Below are 20,290 nucleotides of genomic sequence, written 5' to 3'. Positions count from 1 at the left end.
CACTTCACCACCAGCTCGGCGCCGGCGGCCAATCGCCCGCCACGAGATCAGCGCCGAGTCCCTCGGTCCAATCGCGGCTCGCAGCGTCACGTCGCTCCTGCCCTATCACGGCTCTGGAGGGGAGAGCGACGGCGCAGCGGAAGCCGCCGAGCCCAGGGTGAGGCCGGCGGCGGACGGCAACCAATCAGAAGTCGCGACGTTCGTCCCTCCTCCATACCCACAGGGCTCGCCAATCGCAAGCGGCTCCTCGGGGGAAGGGGCGGGGTTGAAGCGCCGCCCGGAGTCCTCCGGGCGGTGACGGAGGGTCCCGTCTCGTTGGTGGGCGCGGCGGCCGCCATGGAGGCGGCGGGCGGGGTGTCGCTGTGGGTGAAGACGGAGCCGTTCCTGCTGGGGGCCCTGCGGGCGCCGCCGCCCGCCAGGCTGGGCCTCCACTACCTGCGCAAGATGGCGGCGTACGCGCGGGCGCGGGCCGCCGAGGGCTGCTTCCCGCGCCTGGCCTGGCCGCGCTGGCGCCACATCGCCTGCGGGAAGCTGCAGCTGGGCCGCGGCCTGGCCTGGCTCTACTTCGAGCTCTTCGACAGCCTGGCCCGGCGCGACCCGCCGCGCCGCCTCGAGCGCGCCGAGGCGGAGGCGGCCTGCGGCAGCGCCGACGAGCTGGAGCGGGAGCGCAGCAAGGCAGGGGCGCCCTCCGCGGGCCGGGCGGTCGCGGGTGAGGAGCAGCGCCTCGTAACGTGTTGTTTTTTTCCCTCCTTGGGCAGCTGTCGGTAGACACCCTGCAGTTCCTGCTGTTCCTGTACATCCAGCAGCTGAACAAAGTGTCTCTGAGAACGTCCCTGATCGGCGAAGAGTGGCCTAGCCCCAGGACCAAGTCTCCCAACCTGACCGGGAAGTCTGCCAGTCAAAATAAGGTATTTGGGGGCCTAACGCTGCAGCCACCTCCCGTGCAGGTGGGCTGAAGAGCATCCGTTTTTTTGCCGGGAGAGTATTTCTATAAAACCTAAGTTAGAGTTAAATTTGAGCTGCTTTGCTAAACTGTAAATGAGATGAAATTGGTGCGTTCCCTGTAGCTTTAACTGGCGAGACGGTGAAACTTGCCCACAGAAATTTCCTGTGATATAACTGCAAATTTTCTCTGGGTCTTCCAAATTCTCCTTCTAAGCAGCAACTTTTATTTATTTTTTTTTTGGGGGGGGGGGAGCTTTCTCTGTTAGAGAGGTGTAGCCGAACAGGAAGCTTTTCTGATATTGGAGGCTGCTTTCCCATGATCTGTGTCAAAATATTAGGGTTCTAAGGTGCTGTTTAGGAAGGTTAATAAATTGTGTTTCAGGGAGGTGATCTGTTTAGTCAGCTGTAAGTCAATCATGTGAAGATTGATCTTTGTATCAATTATTTCTAAATAAGCTGTGTTTATGAGCTGCAGCTCATGATCTGCTCTGTATTTGAGAGTTAATTACAAATTGTCGACACCATTATAAAGGCCAGGTGCAAACCTCAGCAGATTTCTGTTCTGACTGTGGCATTGGGAACCGTATGACCCAGTGACCTGTAGTTTGGGACAAACTGATATGATTAAAAGGAGAAACTGGGTAACTTTGAACTGAAGGACTTAGGAAAAAAAAAAAAGAAAGAAAAAGATGAAAATAACTGATATAAAGCTGTGAGCTGTGTGGCACCCAACAACATTTAAAAGTTAGTGCTTTCTTTTAACTGCTGTTAAAGTTTAGCTGTTACATGAACAGAAAGTAGCTGCATCTTGGCTGTCATTGTAGCCTCCCAAATGTTTTGATCGTGCTGGGGTTGGAAACTGTCTCTACTGGCTTTACTTTTTCTTATGAGCTACGAAGAGATGCTTCTAGTTTCAGTGATAACTGATATGAGCACTGCACGAAATCAGCTCTTTTGAAATGAGCTGGTGAGGTTTACCCAGTATAAGCTGCTCCCTTGTCAGCCTATGGACACGACACTGTCCAACACCGCTTGTTGCTGTCTTTTAAACTGAAGCCTTTATTAGTGAGTGAGGAGAATGTGTAGTCATAGCTGTGTGTTACTTGTTCTGCAGTTTTCAGGCCAGCAAAAGTTGCTTTTATTGATGTCTGCCATAATTTGAGTCTCCCACTCTTTTTTTGGTGTGAAACCTTTTAGAATTTGAACTAATGATTCTTTCAGAGGTTATTTATTGGTTCACTCACCTCTGAAGAAATGACCCTTTTTTTTTCCCTGCAGCTCCTCTGAAGAAGGTAGTTAATCATATCTGAGGGTCTGTTAACAGGTACAGTGAGCTTCCAACAGAGCAGTTGCAAGACCTTGACTGTCAGTTATTGATTTGTTTCCTACCTTCACTTGCCAGCACTGTGTGGCTGAAATTGTGTGGGAAGGATTGTAGGGAAATCCGTTTCCTATTTTGGTTCATTAGAGTAAAATGTTTGGTACCCGGAATTGGAATAAACCAGTTTTCTGGTTTGGGGCGTTGCTCAGTTGGGAGACCCGCCTCCCCCCCTCCAGTTTAGGGGTCCAGTTTCCTCGTATGTTTTGGAAGAGCAGATCAGCAGAAGCAGTGGGCAGAAGGAGAGAACACCAGGTTTCACTTCTTTTAGAACTCCTGTGATTCTAGTGTAAAAGCAAGGATGTCTTGTATAATGTTTATGAAGCTTGTCAGCTTTCTGAGAACTCACCTCATTCTTGTTTATTTTTCTACTTACTAAGAACTGGAATGATCAGGACCACCAAGCCTTCGTGCAGAGCCACCTCTCAGATATGCTGGAACTGCTGCTGGAGCCACACCAGCTCACTGCCTCTTCCCATTCTGCTCACGATAGTTTGGTCTCCTACGAAGCTGTTCGTGCCCTCAGCTTTCTTATTGAAGGGACTGTGAACAAATCTAGGACTGTCCATCCTCTGCACGAGCTTGCCCTCTGGCAGCCCTTTCATGGGAAAAATGGCTACTCAAAGATCTCCAAAGCTTTCTCTTTCACCAAGCTGGAGAGTTGGATACGGTCTTGCCTGACAACAAACCCCTTTGGAATGACTGCATGCCTCAAGTCTGGGAAAAAGCTTGCCTGGGCACAGCAAGGTACCTACAGGCCTTGGCTTTACTTCCAGAAATAACTTCTCAGCCTCAGCTCCTTGCCTTGAGCAGGGATCTGGCAGTGGAGCGCAGATTTGCCTCCTTTTCCTCCTGCTGACAGTAGAGGTGGGGAAAGTGACAGCTTAGAGGCGAGTCTGGGAGGGACTGGAAGGTCCTGTATGATGTCTGTTTGTGTCTTTCTGGTTCTTTGACTGCTTTTATGAGTGAAAATCTTTGACTTTATTTTTAGTTGCCTTTCCGAGGGAGATCAGTATTACTAGTCTCATTTTTCTAGTACAACTGGATGAGAGAATAGAATATGTGAATTATTTGTGGATGCTTGGATGTTCAAGGCATAGTTGAGAACTGATCTAGATCTCTTTGAATGGACTCATAGTCCTATGTCTGCAGAGACATTGCAGTAGAGCCAGGAAAAAAGATTAATGTTTTGTCTGCTCTGACTGTATACTAGTAAGAGTGGCAGTGTTTTAGATGGGACAGTGAAGCTGCTCAAGGATTGTGCTGTAGAAGGAGCATTTCATTGGTTTAGTATGTCTTAAAATGTGTGGTCTGTACTTTCAAGGTAGTGCTAAAAACTTGCGCTAAGGCTTTTTCTGGCAAGAAGATCCTTGTGTTCAGGAACAGACTCCAGAAATTGAGCTGTCTGGACAAGGTCTGTCCATCTGGTAGTTCATGGGAGGCTCTGGCTTCCTATGAATAATTTTGAAAAGTTTTTGATTCTTTGAATGTGCCATGACTTCTAGAGTTCCTGACTGCCTTCCTGCCCAGGAGGTGTTAGTGGTGGTGTGACTGGTGCATGAAGAAGTGACACAGTTGGACAGCACTGTCTTTGAAGTTTTAGGCTGATTCTTTTCTTGTGTGGTCGCAAAATGGTGCGGACAGTGAACCATCATATTCTTTCTAAGTTTCTTGATTAACTGATTTTGCAGTTGAAGGAACAACCAGAAGAGCAAAGATTGCCTGCAATACTCGTGTCGTCCCTGAGGTGTTCCCCATGGTGGTAATGAGCCAGGTGTACAAACAGACATTGGCCAAGAGCTCAGATACCTTGGTGGGGGCTCATGTACGAATTCATCGCTGCAATGAGTCTTTCATTTATCTCCTCTCTCCTCTCCGGTGAGTTTTTGTTCTCCTGAGGCACAGTCAAATGTCATTTAGCAGGTCTGTTTAACTGCTAAGCTGCGATGAGGCGTGCTAACCAGTTAGAAGAGTCCAAGTTTTAGTCTTTCTCATTCACTGTGTCTTCTCTTGCTCTTTTCAGATCTGTGACCATTGAGAAGTGCCGGAATAGCACTTTTGTCCTTGGCCCTGTGCAGACATCTGTCCACGTCCACAGCTGCGACAATGTCAAGGTCATTGCTATTTGCCATCGTTTGTCTCTCTCTTCCACCACCAGCGGTACTTACTACATTCTCACACCTACCCAGCCTCTTGTCCTCTCTGGTAACCAAGCAGTCAGCTTTGCTCCCTTCCACACCCATTATCCGATGCTTGAAGACCACATGGCTCAAGTGGGCCTGGCCACTCTGCCAAACTATTGGGATAGTCCCATGCTGGTGTGCAAAGAGAGCAGTGACAAAAGTGTCTTCCGCCTCCTGCCACCTTCGGAGTTCTACACCTTTGTAATTCCTTTTGAGATGGAAGGAGACACAACGGAAACGCCGGGAGGACTGCCCCACGCGTATCAGAAGGCACTGAGTCAGCGAGAGCAGAAGGTACAGATCTGGCAGAAAACTGTGAAGGAGGCAGGCCTGACCAAGTGAGTGCTGCATCCTGGCAGGAGTAGAACGTGTGAGTTGTGTTGAAGCTCAGCTCAGCTGGGCAAACAGAAGCTTCATTTGATGCAATTCCACAAAAATGCTTTAGAAACGGGCTAGTTTGTGTGAGCTATGTCTTATGTGACGTTTCTAGAATACTGGGAATTAGTAATCCCAATATCTTGATCTTTGGTATTATACTAGCAAGAGTAATAACATTCAGAACTGTAACTCTGAAGGAAAGGTTTTGTCATGAACATATTTTCCGAATTGCAAAACACAAGAAAAAACAAGTGCATATACTGCTGGGGCCAGAGGTGAGGCATCTGTTCTGGTGGTAAGAGCTTGCAACTTATCTCATGTTGGGTACTGTCTCTTTGCCATCTGCGGTCTGCTTGCTGTGTTGCATGCTGATGGGGATAAGATCTGGGCCTGTACTCTGAACAAATTATTGTCCAGCAGCTGCCCAGTGATCTTTCTTAGCCCAGCCTTTATCTTCAGATAGAAGCTTTAAATTACTACTCCACGTGTTGTTCAGTTGAGCTTAGAATGTGCATGTGGACTGTTACAGCAGATCACCTTATGGTCTGTAGCTTTTAAAGTCCTCTTCATCAGATTGCATTGGATTTTCTGTCCAGTTTTCAGTGTAGCTAGTGTAGGCCTGTCCTAGCTCATCTCCTGTCTGATAGGCGTCTGTTTGCTTTCTCAGCACCTATGCAGAGTTCTGAAAATGTTCACCTACAAATGTCCAGCTACTGACCATTTCAGATTTAGCTGCTTTTATCTTTTGTTACCCATTTTGATGCAGCACTCTGAAGTACCTGGCCTGCTTCACGAGTACAGAATAGGGATAGAAACCTAAATACTCAGTTCTAAAGACCCAGAGAGATGAAAGCAGCTTGTGTTCCTTAAGTACAACCTGAGCTTTGTGTATATTTTTCCTGTTCTGTGCTCAGTTATTTACTCGTAATGGATGTGCAACTGGGTGCTGATAAGGAGTGGTCTCAGAAGAGTTTCTCTTGTGGGACACACAAATGATCAGAAACTGCTGTTGGGTCAAATTGCTAACACTCCCATCGTGTCAAGCTGAGAAGTTCTAGTCCATTTAGTCTTCCTTTGTTTTGGAGTAGCTCCCTCAACTTCCCATATTCCTATCACAACTCCCAGGTGCCTCTTTGCTAAGAGTGTAGCTCACTGTTTGAAAAAGTGCTCAATCATAAGAAAGAAAGAGTTCTTGGCAGGATTTTTATAAAGATGGAGGATGGCTGAGCAGTAGTGATCCAGTAATGGTGGTAGAGGTGTAAAGCCTCACAGTTCTTGGGTCCTGAAGGCCAGCAGAGAGGAAAGTTGTAAATTCAGCCCTTGTACTAGAGTGTGTCCATCAACCTCATTTAAGGTGCTTCTTGCTTCTTCAGCCACTGTCCTCCACCCCAGAACTGCTGCTTCTCACCTCAGAGCTTTACCAAGATGTTTACCATGTTGAAAACTTAATGTTTGGTAATGATGATGATGTGCTTAGATTTAACATCTTCTCCAGCAGTGATGGGAGCCAAGAGCTTGGTGCTGGAGTGGTTTATTTCATAAAAGGAGAGAAATTCCATAAAACTCACTGAAAAGAAACTGGGAAGCTGACAAAAAAAATTTTAGCATCTCCTGCAGGCTACTAGATAGAAAGCTAGGAAGCTTAGAGCAAACATAATACCACCTGTTTAAAGAGAGCAAGTGCTGTGGGAAGACTCAGAGAAAGAAAAAAAAACTGCCATGCTTGACTAGTGAGGTGAAAGAGATTGTTAGAAATAAGAAGACATCTTTCAAGAAGTTGAGGTTATCTGAATGAGGAAAGCAAGGAAAAAGAACATAAACCCTGCCAGGCTAAATGTAAAAAACACTGTAAGGCAGGACCAGTAAGGGAGCTTGAGGAATAACTTGCAAAAGCATAAAATCCTGTTTATTCTTTTTCTAAACCCATCAGACAAAGTCTTTCAGGGTCAGTGTAGTATCAAGGTATATAATAAGCACTTGGAGAAGATAAAACTGTTGGAGAAGAAACAAGTGATTCTCTGTGTTCACATTCACTAGAGAAGAACTTAGGGTAGTTCCCATCTTAGGCCCCTACTTTCTGGGGATGCATCAGTGAATGTCGTAAACAGAAGCAATAACACAAGAACAAATTGATATGATAAACCAAGAGTAAATGTTATTTACCAAAACATTCCAGGAGAACGTGAGAGTAAAATAACCATTTTACTGTAGTTTGTAATGTCTTCTTTAAATTGTATTGGTACTTGAGGGCTGGCACTGGATTTCTTAGTTTCCAGCCTTTACAGAGGAATCTGGGGATGGATACAGGCTTGCACATCTGGTGTCTTTACTGTGCTAATGGTCAAAGGACAATACAAAATATAATTACAGAGCACATGAATGCGTGATATACTCTGGAAAAGGTGACCTGCCTTTTGTGAGGGGAAATCATGCCTCACTGAAATCAGCAGATAACTATAGAAGGCCAATCCTGTAGTACATATAATCTTTTTGGATTTCTGAAAGGCTTTTGGAAGATCCAAATCTCTTACAGTTTCTAACATCACCACTGGACAAGGGGATCTGTGCTGGGACCTGTGCTGTTTTTTGTATTTGTAAAGGATCTGAAAAGTGGATGAAAAGGAATGATGAAGTTCACCAGCACTGCTAAGTTACTTAGGTATTAAAAATGAAAGCTGATTGGGAGGAATTAAGGAGGCCTCCTGGTACTGAGATCAGGCAATAAAATGACAGATGAAGTTCAAGGTAGATAAATGCAGAGTGATGCATGTAGGGATTTAGGGAAACAATTTTATTGCGAAGTGTGGCCTCTGAACTAGCTATTACCATGTGGAGGAGAAATCTTATACTTGTAACAGATAATTCTATGAACACATCAGCATTTCAGTGATCAGAAAAGCAAACTGGATTTTAGGAATGATTAGGCGAAGGATTAAAAAACAGTATTTGTGTTGCTGCTATAATGCTCCTGCACAAATTGGTGCACTGTCTTGAGTGTTTTGTGTGGCTCTACCCCTCTTTCTCCAGCACAGCGGGGATATTTTAGAAGCAGATTTCAAGAAAGCGACAAGGATTATCAAAGCATAGAATAGCTCCCATGTAAACACTGCTTAAATAGATTTGGAGTCTTTAATGTGAAAAAAGTGCGGAGGTATGTTGGGCTCCCCTGAATCTGGGTGGCACAAAAATGAAGAGGGATGGTGTGTTGCTTTTTCCAATACAGAATGGGAGTATCGAATCGAATAAGGAATGTATACAAAGCTGACAGATACTTCAACGTATAAAATCTCCACAGGGTAGTGAAAACTTTTATTTTTTCATGAGTTCAGAAAGCAATGGCATAAACTCTAAGTTCATCAGGAGCTATTAAATACTTATGCCACCTTTGGCTTGAGAAACTCTGGAGCTGAACCCGGTGATGACTGGGATGCTATTGTAGAGAAACTCTGCCGTGAGCTTGCTTTGCTCGTGTTTGGTCGTCTGCCCGATGTCAGAAAGACTCAGATAAATGGTCTAACCAGTTATTGGTGATCTTACTAAGGAAATATTAATTATCAGTAATGAGAATTTGAGGAGTGTTGCTTACATGCTTATTCATTTCCTAATCTTTGTCCTCTCTCTTACTTGTGTTGTTAGAACAGAATTCTGTCTTCAGTGCTTGAACACTAGTTACTAGTTGTCTTTTTTTTTTTTTTTTTTTTTTAAACCTTTGTTGAGAGTTGCAGCTTGTGCTCTGTGAGCAAAGCAAAGGAAGTTCTATGGAGCAGGACTCCTGTGCTAGTGGAGTGGGGAAATACGCATGACTTCTACCTGCAGTGGGCTCTGGAGTCGTGTTCACTTGGTAAAAACTTTCTCTTCCTGGTACAGGCAGTTCATGAACAAAGCCCGGCTGTATACACGCAGGCTTGTTTTGTAGTCAAGGAAAGAGGTTTAAAAGTGTAATACTCCTTTGATAAATGTGACCTTTGCACGCTTCTTGTTGATATTCTTGTGGATTTCAGGCATCAGAGGAAACGGTTCCAGGTGCTGGTGGAAAACAAGTTCTACGAATGGCTGGTGCAAACAGGGAATCGTCAGCAGCTGGATAGCCTCGTCCCTCCTGCAATAGGCTCCAAGCAGGCAGCAGGATAGCATCAAGTTGCCATACTACAAACAGAAAGGAAGGGTGAGTAGGGGGCCTCTTTCTCTTACTGCTTTTATATCTAGAATGGTCCTTTATTTCTGTGCCCAGGCTGTCTGGAAGAGGAAGTCTGAAGCTGTTTAGTGGTCATCTTCCCAAGAGCCTTGCATTTGGTTTTAGTTTGTATTTTGGAGTCAAAATCTTCTCTTAAACTAAATCTGTTCTCTGTGTACTCCAGCTTTGTTCTCTGCAAGTATGCTTTGATTTGTTGGGGACATACGTGACTGTGACCATATTGTATGTAATCTGACATCAAATCTTATTGATCAGCTGTGCTTTTGAAGATCTTGGGTATTAATGTCTGTACTTACCTGCCTCTTCTTGCTTAAGAAGAGAATTGAATGAGGCTTCACAGAATTCTTAAAATGTAGTCTTTCTCTTCCCAAGAAGAAATAGTTTAGGAACTGGGACTAAGCCCTTATTGTACTGTTCTGCCATTGCATGTTCCAAACTGTTAGAAAGCTCTTTGTCTGTAGTCTTTCAATTACGGTCTTTGAATTACAGTCTTAGCTAGTTATTCAGTTTGTCGATGGGAGTAAAACTTACTCCTCTGCTTTGTTACAGAGTTCTGGGAACAGATGGTGAGATCCTGAAAACAGTTCCCGTTAACACTTCGTGGCCATCCTAGCTGAATACGCGTGATGTGGATTTGATGCCCAGTCTCGGCATGGATTGGACTGTTTGTCTGGTTTAGGATTTTTAATCATTTCTACTTTCCCTGGAATGTGCTGTAACTATTCTATTGATAACTGAGAAAGTCCATGTTACTAGAGGATGATGAACAAGCATGCCTGTCCCTTATTGCAGATCCTGTAATTGGGAGGCAGTTGTGGTCAGTGTCCTTGGTGTGCACATATCCAGCAAAGGACTTCTGCGTGGTGTAAAGCTGGATGTAGGGTCCTGGCTGTCGCTTGAAGCTCAATGGTACAAGACAGCTGCACGGTTTTTATAAATGTGAAAAACAAACTTTTTTTTAATATGAATGAAATTCAATAGATTATTTTTTTTAAATATGAAGATGGCACTTAGATTTTGCAGCGTTAACTTTCTTATAAGTTTGCTTTGTTTTGACAAATGTCAATAAAACAGAGTTCTCAGATAAGTCTGGTGCTTGTTCTAGGGAAAGGGTTTTACCTTTACTCTGGATGTTAAAGGGTCCCAGCATCTTTATTGCTTTAGTGAAGTGTGAACGTGTCAGCTGAGAGAAAAGTGCTGATTTTTTAACAATAGTGGAGCTGAAGGTTTTGAAAGGTGCCCTAGCATAGTGCTTTGATAGGAACAGTGTTTCCTGTCTTTAAATAATTAATATTCATTGTAAAGAATGCGAATCCCTTTCTCATTTTGTGCTAGTATACCTGTCTTGGAGAGACATGCTCATTGCAGAGCACCTAAATTAGGAAGGCAAAAAAAGGAATGGCATTGCATGGATGACTGAACACAGCAGCTGCATGTAACTTGTGAAGAGCTATCCAAATTGAGAGTCGGAGGAAAATAGTGGGATTCAGTACTCCAGCATGCAAGTTGTATAAAATTATATATTTCACAAATATTATATGTATAATATCACACACACATACTTCATACACAATACATTTTATATATATATATATATATATATACACGCACACAGATACATAAATATGTGCATGTATATATATAAAATATATACTTCATTCCACTGTACTGTTCATTCTCTGGGACCAATGTGAGTTGTAGTTTCACCTGGGTTTTTAATACTGTATAAAATTGTGTGATTTAATCCTAAGGTGTTAGGCAAGACTAGGTGAATTTTGTGTTTAAGTATTTACATTTTATCCATGTGCTGGCACGAGTGCTTGTGTATGGCATGGTGCAGTAGTTGGCCTGCTCTGGGTGCAGATGCTGCTTGATAATGTTTGCATACTTTTTGTGATGATTGGATGATGGTACTTTTTTGCGTAGATCTGGGCTTTTACTTGTAGCTTTCAGTGCTGTCAAAACCACCTATTTTTTGTTAATGAAATGCGTAGCTTTCAGTTTTAGTACTTTTTAATGAATATAACAGTTGTACCGGTTTCATCTGATAGTACATCCTTTTGGCTTGGAAAGAGTCTCAGACGTTTCGAGGAGATGGCAAATTCTTCCTGGGCTGACCTACTGCCTTAGGCAAGAGACTGACTTGGATATGTTTGACCAACTTTGAAAGGAGTGATAAGCAAAGGGACCACAGCAGAGCTTGGAAATGTCCTACTGAACTTTCTGGGTTGTCTTTCAATAGAAATTAGATCCTGGCTGGGCTCTGTGATCCTAGTAAGACAGCATTTCAATAAATGTTAGTGGTCTCACAGCCCTCTAGCAGTAAGAGCTTTGAGCAACAGCACTAGGTGTTCAAGACGCCTAGAAAGGGAAGGAAATGAGAGGCTGTGGAGTTGCTTCCTGTCTCTGGTCATATCTAAACGCCGTAGGAAGCTGCAGGCAGTAGGATTGCAGCAGTGTACGTAGAGCTGTTGCGAGATTGCCTGTCCTGACAGATTTAAATAAGGCCTGTGCGATTCAGGCATTGCTGTGCCAGATTCATTTGCCTTTGTTTCACTAAGCCTTTGGGTTGGTGCAGTGAATAGCTGCAGAAGTGTTTTTTCATGATGTGCTGGCTTTGTGGGGGCGTGGATGTACAAAAGCCAGTATTTCTCCCCCTCCTTGCCCAGTGGGCCAGAATGTGGTAAAAGAAGAATCTCTCTGTTAAGCTAGAGACATTGGTGTAAGAGTTTTGAGTTGAATTTGTGACACTGGCACAAAATTTGGGCACATTCGTTATTATTTCATGTCTGAAATCACTCACCTTGCGAGTGTGTGTGGCGAACACCAGAAATGCTTTTTTTTCCCGTATGTCAGCCACCTTTAGGAGCAGTATAGCTCAGCTGAGGATGTGCTAAGAAAATGCACAGCCTCTTTGTTGCACAGATGTTTCTGTTGTGAGCTTTTGAAGTAGAGCCTTTAAGCAGAAGTTGTTCTTTGTAAGCCTTGAGATCTGCTCTGAGCATGTGTTCACTATTTCCTAGCTGCATCCTTCATTGCATGGGAATATTCTCAATTTATACTGAGTCTCTTGAATGGGCCTTTTTAGAGCTGACTAAGATGCCTTCTTGTTTAACGTGCTTACAAGGAAGAAAGCAGCCAAAATGCCACCCCCCCCTTATCCCCCAGGACTTGGCAGTGGGCTGGGTGTTTTGAGTGTGTTTGGCAGAGTTTTGGTGTTCTGACTCAGCAAATGGTAACAAAGAGGACAGCGGAGCCTTCCTTTATTCCATAATCCTGTTTGCTTTTCTAGAAACCAGCTATAGCCTCAGAATCACTGACTCAATTTTTGGATCCTATTCTCATGACAAAGCGGCTGTCTGGTTTAAAATGAGCCCATTATAAAAAGGGTGCCTCGGATCCTGGCTGTTTGTAACAGCTTCTGACATTCCTCCAGCAGTGGGGAGTTTGGCTCGAACGGAAAATGTCCAGAGCTGGACCCAAGGTAAGTTTATTTGCAGCCTGTACATGATAGTCTTTTAACGAAGGAGCACAAATACTGTGTTTGCTCCTGCTTACAAATGCAGGAGATGTAGGTTAGGAATACAGAATTTGTCAGGAGAAAGTTATGGAGACCTTTGGTTCTGATGAATACTTCCCCCTTCATCAATCTGTTAGCGGTAGGAGATGTCTGAAATCAATATGGAGTGTTGTTTTGCTGAACCTGAGCCCTCCCTAGTCCTTTCCTAGATCTTGGCTGTTTCCTTTAGGTGTAGTATTGCAAGAGGATAGAGTTGAACCCAATGACAGGACAGGGGATATTTTAAAATGCTGCAGTACTTGATGCCCTGTAAACTGAAAGCAGAAGCTGCTGTGCCAGCAGCGAACGTGACAAGCTGCCTTTGCAGGATACAGTCTCGTGAAAGGCCCTCCTGGGAGGAGCCGAGTCCCAACGACAACGGCAGCTGCTCCCAGCCTGTTCCACTATGGAGTGAAAGGTGCGCTGTGGCTTCGGTGACAGGCAGATCTCTGAATTACTACTGTAACACCAAGGACGATGCCGTTCCCAGAGGGATGAGAAATGACCTTGTGATTTGGGGGAATTGTGAGAGATGATCTTGGCTCAGGGTGACGTGGCTATTTCTGAGCAGTCTTTAGAAACTGAACATGGTGTAGGGCTGCATTCTGATCCAGTAGATGTTAGACTGTAAGTGGGGAGCTGTGCCATTGCATAAAGAAGGTGCTGGGGAATATAACTGGTCCGCGCTCATTTCTGTCTGTTTGAAGGTACTTTGTGTATTGCTTCTTTCCTGCTGAAAACTATCCCATGTCTTAGCAGGCTACACCCTGCTTGTTGATGCTGAGCTGCGATGGAGAAATATCTTCAAGATTCCTTAGGTCAGTGAGAATGCAGATCACATTGGTCCTCTGTGCCATGCTGCTGCTTGGCACATTTTGGGGAGAGAAGAAAAAGACAAAATTAGACGTGGTATTTCTCACAACCTAAGCAAGTGATCTGCCCTAAAAGAGAAGTCACTGCCCTCCATGCTGTTTTCTTAGAAAGCGGAGGGCACTACCACACAGTGCAGTTACCACTTACAAGTTTCTTGGTAACAGCAGTGATGCTGGGAAGAAAGATGATGACTGTTGTGAAGTGGCCAAGGCAATAACAATTTTGCAGTCTTATGAGAAAGTTCTGCTTTGGCAGATCTGCTATCTACCAGGTAAGCCCCAAAGCAGAGTTTGGGCAGTGAGCGGTTAGCAGGATAGTGCTGTGAGCAAAGCAGCTTGATGGCTTTACTGAAGGAAGGCGATTTGTATCTGAGCAAGATTTGGCTGAAACGAACTGACGAATCTGGAATTGAAATCTGTAATTCACATGTCATTATCCTGCAGGTGAAAAACATCAGTCTGCTCTGTTTATGCCTGAATTATTGGAGGAAAGCTGAGAAGCGCCGAGTCTGAACATCTCTTCTACCTGAAATGGATTAAGGGTGTGTGTACAAGGAGCTATGGTGGAGAATGGGTTGGCAGGAGCCATCTTAAGTCTTCCTATAAATGCTCTAAGAACAAAGAGCAAAGAACGATTTTAGTTGGTCACTGTTCTTTGGCCATATCTTTAACGTGTTCTCAGATTTCTTTGTGTATTTGGCTTTATAGTGAAAGTATCCCCCAAGAAACAGCAGATGGCTTTGTCAGACCAAAGTTCGGTTGTGTTAGACTGGGTGGGAAGGAACATCAAATGAACCTTTCTATTCAGTTACAAAATAAAAGGCCAACTTAACCGATGAAGCATGCTTGCTGTGATATAGGGCATCGCAGGAGGAGATAGTTGTCAGATACCAGCCACCAAAGTCAAGGCAACTCATGTGGGGCCAGGACCAGGTGGTAGAGAACAGTCTGCACTACTAATCATGCTCCTGTGAGATGGAAGGAGGCATCCCTGTGCCTGGTGGTGTACTGTCTATGGGGAGACCAGACCTGTGGTCTTAGAGAAGTTGGGCAGAGTTCATTGTCAGCTACTCAGTTGTACCAGATATTCAAGCGGAACTGCAGATCGCCAAGGGCTGCAGAGCTCTGGGGATGAGGCTGAGGAGGGTCACAGCTCATGAGCTGTCCCAGTGAAGGATAATGACTGAACCCATGATGAGGAGCATGGTTGCATACAGCTCTGCAAAGGGTGTTACTGGGATGCTGTGACTTCGTTGACCACTGGTATCAAGAAGAGGGTTACTAACAGCAAATAACTGCTGGTGCATAGTGAGTAGGGCTCTAAATGTTGCCTCTGGACTTGGAAGATTTTTTTTAGGCGATAGCACTAGAAAAAAGATCAAGAACCAGGATCTGTACCAACAACAGTGTCATGGCTGGCAAAAACTGACTGGTGTGGATAACTGTACCCCAGTGGGCAGAGGATGGGGGAACAGGAGCTGGAGATTTTAGTGTGCACCTTTTACCTCCTCTATTTATTTGCAGGAAGGATGGTAGTGACTTACCAACTCTGCATTGCACTGAACATGAGAATAGCTTGCTCAGGAGGGAGAGGCATGAGGACAAGCTGTTTTGTGTGTTCACGCTCCTTCATAATGAGAGATCAGCCTCTTGAAAGTAAGGAGCACAAAACCAAGGACATAAATCCTCTGGAGTGATTAGTCCAGCTTCCTAGGTATCTGCTTGGGCTGCTGGGGACACCTTGCCCAGCTAGCTCTGGAAAAACTGCATGGATGGAAAAATAGTGAGCAGATTGTCCTAGATTTGAGTCTAGCTGCTAGGCTGAGACTGTGATAACAGCATTTTTAACAGCAGCAGTGTTAGACCAATGCAAGAAGTCAAAGCACACAAGTGAAGTACAGTTAGCTAGAAGCAAAAGGTGGTCAAATATCTTAATACACAAGCTGTGAAAAAACTAGGGAGTGATTTGGTTGTTCTTTTTTAATGGGTCGTAAAGTTATGAGCAGGTGATACTGAGAATCCTGGCATGGCTGTTTTGCCTTAGTTATTGCTAAGTCTCCTTTGGAGACAGAAGGTAAGAAGTCAGACTGCTGCGTAGGAAGAATCGATTACGGAGTCCCACAGGTTAGATGTTTAAATCACTAGGACCAGAAGGAGTCTCTCTGGAGCAGCTGGGGGAGTTAACTGAGGCAATCCCAGTCATGCTACTAAAAAAAACTGGGTGAGTATATGGGTCAGATGCTGTACTAGAATACTGGGGAACTGGTCAAATACTGTCTGTGTTTCAAATAAGGAGCTGGGGACTTGCATGCCAGCTAAGTCAATGTAAAGGTCTTGAAGATGTCGGAATAAGTAATCAAACAACCTCCTCTTAAACTAGAAGATAGGCTGGTGATTGCTTGCAGCTGAGAGGGATCTGTTGAGACTGCTTCATGTCAATCCATGTAATTTCCTCTAGGAAAGAGTCACAAGAATTGTGTGGAGGAAAAGAAACAGCAAGCGTGACAGAACATCATGTTAGTAATGCTTTTGCCATTGTCTGACTTCGCAGTATGATCGACAAGCAAGGGATATAGTCAAACCCTTATTCCAAAGAATAGCTCTTGATGAATAATTATTGCTTGGAAGGATCTAAAAATTGAGTTGTACAAACAACTGGCCTGGGCATGGCACTTCGCAATACTGTTGTGAAGGACTTTCAAGGATGGAATGAAGAACATGCACATCACCTCTCCAGACCTGGCTGGGCTGGTGATACTTCAGGCAACAGGAATATATTTGCTCGCGAGCTCTCAAGGTCACTTTTGAAACAGGCAAGAAAAAGATGGCCTTAATGAAGTACTTTTAAATCAGGTGCCTGGCTTTAAAACAACCCTTTCAGAAAGAAGTGTGATGATGGATCAGCAATTTATGTCAGCTGTATCACAAACTTGCAACAACAACGACAAAGTCCTGAAGCAGAACAAGCCAACTGCGGATGTCATCCTTGGATGTACAAAGAACTGTGCCATCCGTAAGATACGTGTAATGCAGCTTTTGCTTTTCTTGGCACTTCCACAGTTTAGGTGGAGTGTGTTGTTCAGTTTTCGGCATTGCCTTTTGAGAAAGAAAGGCACAGACTAACTAGAAAGAGAGTGGTAGACAAGAACAACAGTTGCAGGGCTAGAAACCATGACCCATAAAAAGAGACTTCTAGCTGCAAATGCTTGATCAGCCAGTATAAATGAAACAGTTTAATACAGTCTGTTAACCATTTATGTTAATCATTTATGGTTCCTTTAGCTGTGATTTAGCAGCTATTGATCTAGAGAATATAGAAAAGAAATAAAATAGACTTTATGTGCTTGCTTCAAAGAAGAGGCTTTACCAAGGGAATTCTGGGTTAGGACAACAAAGTGCTGGAAGAGCTGCCTGGGAACAGAGAGGAGTTGGGGTGGCAGTGTGTAGTGTAGGGGCCGCATTGATGAATCTTCAGCCAGGGTTAATTGGATGCAGTTGATTTCACTCCTATGTGGGACTTCAGGACTTCTTGATGTCTCTTGAGGGTTCTGTTTTCAAGTATTTCTGCCATGATGGGGCTAGAATATGGATTCTGAAAACGAAATTTGGAGGACTTCAGGGATAGAAATCTTTCCATTGATAAATGAGGCCTTGGACTGGCAAATGCATATGTTCTTCAATATGGCATGCAAAATGTCCTGTGGTCTTCGTGTACTTAATATCTGCTGGATTTGAAGGCTACATGGCCTTGCCCCTTAATATTTGAAATTTTGTCATACCTCTAATTATGATTTGGCTTTTAAACTTCAGTTTAGATAATGGGAGAATAACCTAACTCTGCCTGTGTAAAACAAGTATAAACCTTGTGTTGGTGCTAGCAGGCCCTGTCCTGCAGCATTTATCTGAATCCACTGCAGCTGCTCTCACTGCAAGGACTAGTCCTGCAGTCTCTTGGGCGGGCTGGAAGGAACTGAGGTATCAGCGAATAAGCCTGGCGCTTTGGGCAGAACTGTAAATGTCCTTCTGAGTGCTCGGGAAGATTGCCCTATCCCTAGAAAAGATAAATTTGGGGATTAAATTAAGTTAGGCTTTTTTCTGTTCCTCTTCATGTTTGAGGCAGTAGAGTTATGGACTGGCTGCGAGCGTGTGCTTTGGAGTAACACTCTGCTGGTAGCAATGGTGATGGGGCTCGTGGCTGTCTCTGTGGGATGCCCGCTCATTTCTCTGTACAGTGGGATAAGGAACCTCCCTGCTTTCCCTCTTGTGCTTGTGTTGCAGGTCACCTTCTACGAAGACAAGAATTTCCTAGGTCGTTGCTATGAATGTGACAGTGACTGCCCTGATTTTCACACCTACCTGAACCGCTGCAACTCCATCCGTGTGGAAGGGGGCACCTGGGTAGCTTACGAGAGGCCTTACTTTTCTGGGAACATGTATGTTCTGACACATGGGGAATATCCTGACTACCACCACTGGATGGGCCTTAATGACCGTCTTGGCTCATGCAAAACCATCCAGATAGTAAGTATGGCTAGTTTAGATATTAGTCCCAGGAATAAGAAATGCCTTGTTTCCCTCTAGCAAGCCACGACTCTGTTTTGACCCAACGGACCAAATCTGAGTAGCACCAAGTGCATCTGAGGCAGCATCAACACAAGGAGAACGGCCCCAGGAGCAGGCCTGGAGTGACCAGGGGTGGGAGGGAGGGCTGAAGCCCTCCTTGAGTATGTTTGGAGCAGACTGGGGCCTCCCAGAATTAGGAGAGCACAAGTTAGTGCCTGCTTTCCCATTGCAACAAAGGAATTCTGCTGCTCCCCCTCTTAACCCAGAATGGAGAAGCACTTCTGCAGCCTTCTGTAGGACCTGTTCTTCCACCAGCAGCAGATGGGATCAATGAAGGGAAGGCTGTGATGCTGAGCATTGATGCTGCTGTGTTCTTTTTTATTTTCCTGTGGGTTCTTTTTGGCAGAGATCTGTGTGCTGCTGAGCTGTGTAGCACAGCCATGGTTTGCTATTACAGGGAGTGGATCTGACAGGTGAAAAAGCTGGGAAGTGGTTTTGCTGTGATCCTTATTCTGCCTTTATGTCTGGGGGTCTAATGCTGCTCTGAGCCTGTTCTAGGTCTGAGCTAGGTGTAAATCTATTGGCATGGAGCAAGGAGAGTTTGCAGCCAGTTCAGAGCACTGATCTGCCGGAAGGGATGCAGTGGCAGCATGTGGGAGGTGCAACGGCAGCACAGCTTCCTCCAGCCCCACGAAACACGGAGGCCTTAGGCTGAGTGTCCTCCTGGTGCTGGCACGGGTCAAAGTGCCCCGAGCAGCTGCAGCAGCAGCACATGGATCTGAAAGACCCTGCAGAGTTTGGCCGCGGCTGGCGTCATGAGCCGGCTCGAGCAGACGGCGGAGGTGGGGGAAGATGATGTCCAGGCAGCTGCAGATTAAAACTGCTGCAGTGCCTTCGGGCGACTCGGTGCTTGAAATCACAGTGGAAAATACCTGTGCTGTGTTTGGCTGTAATACAACCCAGCTGGGGTCACTAACTCATTAAACTCCTCATCGCCCGGAGGAGGAGGGAGCGGAGGAGGTGCCTCTCCCCTTCCGATGCTCCTGCTGAGCAGGTTACAGCCAAGAGCGGGGCAGGCCATCTGCCTGGGATGGAGAGCCCAGCGTTTGCGGGCTCGGCTGCATAATGTGTGTTAGGGGGAGGTTTGAGCTTAAAGTGCTGTGCTTGGGCTTGATGCTTTTATTCCCTCTCCGCATGTGAAGCAGCGCTTGGGCAAGAATCGCCCTGGCTGCCTCTCTGCTGTGTGTCTCGGCGGGTTGATGTGAGCTGCCCGGCGCTGTCCTGGGGTGCTTCAGCATACACCCGGTGGGGGGTTACGTCTTATCTAAGACCAACTGGGCCCCAGCTCTGCTCCAGTCTGGCCCTTTCACTGCTAGAGATGGTCAGAGCCAGGGACGTGTTGATGCCTCCGTCAAATGCTCTGCGAATCTCTTCTCTGTTTCTAGCCAAGTGGAAACCAGGGCCACATTCAGGTATTTGAGAAAGGGGATTTCGGCGGGCAGATGTTTGAAGCCACTGAAGACTGCCCTTCTGTCATGGAGGAGTGGCACATCCGTGAAATCCATGCCTGCAGGGTGCTGGAGGGCGTCTGGGTTTTCTACGAGCATCCTAACTACCGGGGCAGGCAGTACCTGCTGCCCAAAGGCGAGTACCGCAAGCCTGTTGACTGGGGCGCCGTGACCGCTGCCGTCCAGTCTTTCCGCAACATTGCTGAGTGAAGGGGAGAGGAGCGGTGCTGGGACGAGCTGGCCCCCGCTCCGCCACCGGAGGCAGTCAATAAAGCAATTGAATCACTCGGTTCAACCTGTCCTGCTTATTCCCAGCCAACTCCTGCACGGGGATCTGAGTGCAGGTCAGAGCGAGGCCTTATCCTTCCTCTCCTTGCCCCAGCATAACTGGCACGGAGCAGAGCTGCCTCCCTGCGAAATACCCTCTACCAGCCCTGACTGCCTCCATCCTCTCTGCTGCTGTTGTTGCCTCTCTGCCAGGTTGGCTCCTTCCCCTCGGCTCCAGCCTGCTGCTGGCCCCTGGGGAGAGGCTGACCCAAAGCTGGAGCTTGAGCTCCCACCACCAGCCCGGCCAGCGGAGCAAGGGGACTGCGCGTCTGTAGGACTCTAGTTTTCAGCGCTGGCCAGGGGTTGCTGGGGCCATCATGACCCTTGGGGGTCCTGAATTTCTGCGTTGCTGATGCAGACTGATTTTTGTACCCAAGCCACA

At 45.7% G+C, this 20,290-nt stretch overlaps 1 protein-coding gene across 8 annotated transcripts; it reads left to right on the top strand.

Moving 5' to 3' along the window:
- Positions 1-267: 267 nt before the first annotated feature.
- On the top strand, positions 268-19,909 carry TBCCD1 (TBCC domain containing 1). Of its 8 annotated transcripts, XM_062582626.1 has the most exons (7): positions 268-675; positions 759-908; positions 2,704-3,070; positions 4,015-4,201; positions 4,347-4,844; positions 8,886-9,049; positions 9,629-10,166. In XM_062582626.1, the coding sequence occupies exons 1-6, from the start codon at positions 337-339 to the stop codon at positions 9,013-9,015; spliced, it is 1,671 nt and encodes a 556-aa protein (XP_062438610.1). In that variant the 5' UTR covers positions 268-336; the 3' UTR covers positions 9,016-9,049; positions 9,629-10,166. The 8 variants fall into 8 exon arrangements, with proteins under 8 accessions (XP_062438610.1, XP_062438613.1, XP_062438612.1 ...); XM_062582629.1 differs by lacking the exons at positions 8,886-9,049; positions 9,629-10,166 and adding an exon at positions 17,789-17,849 and having other exon boundaries at positions 4,347-4,876; XM_062582628.1 differs by lacking the exon at positions 9,629-10,166 and having other exon boundaries at positions 4,347-4,876; positions 8,886-8,978.
- Positions 19,910-20,290: the final 381 nt, after the last annotated feature.

The sequence above is a fragment of the Rhea pennata genome, chromosome 9 (genome assembly GCF_028389875.1).
Source record: "Rhea pennata isolate bPtePen1 chromosome 9, bPtePen1.pri, whole genome shotgun sequence".
NCBI lineage: Eukaryota > Metazoa > Chordata > Aves > Rheiformes > Rheidae > Rhea > Rhea pennata.
The sequence above is the reverse complement of the archived record's forward strand: the minus strand, read 5'-3'. Positions and strand labels throughout refer to the sequence as shown.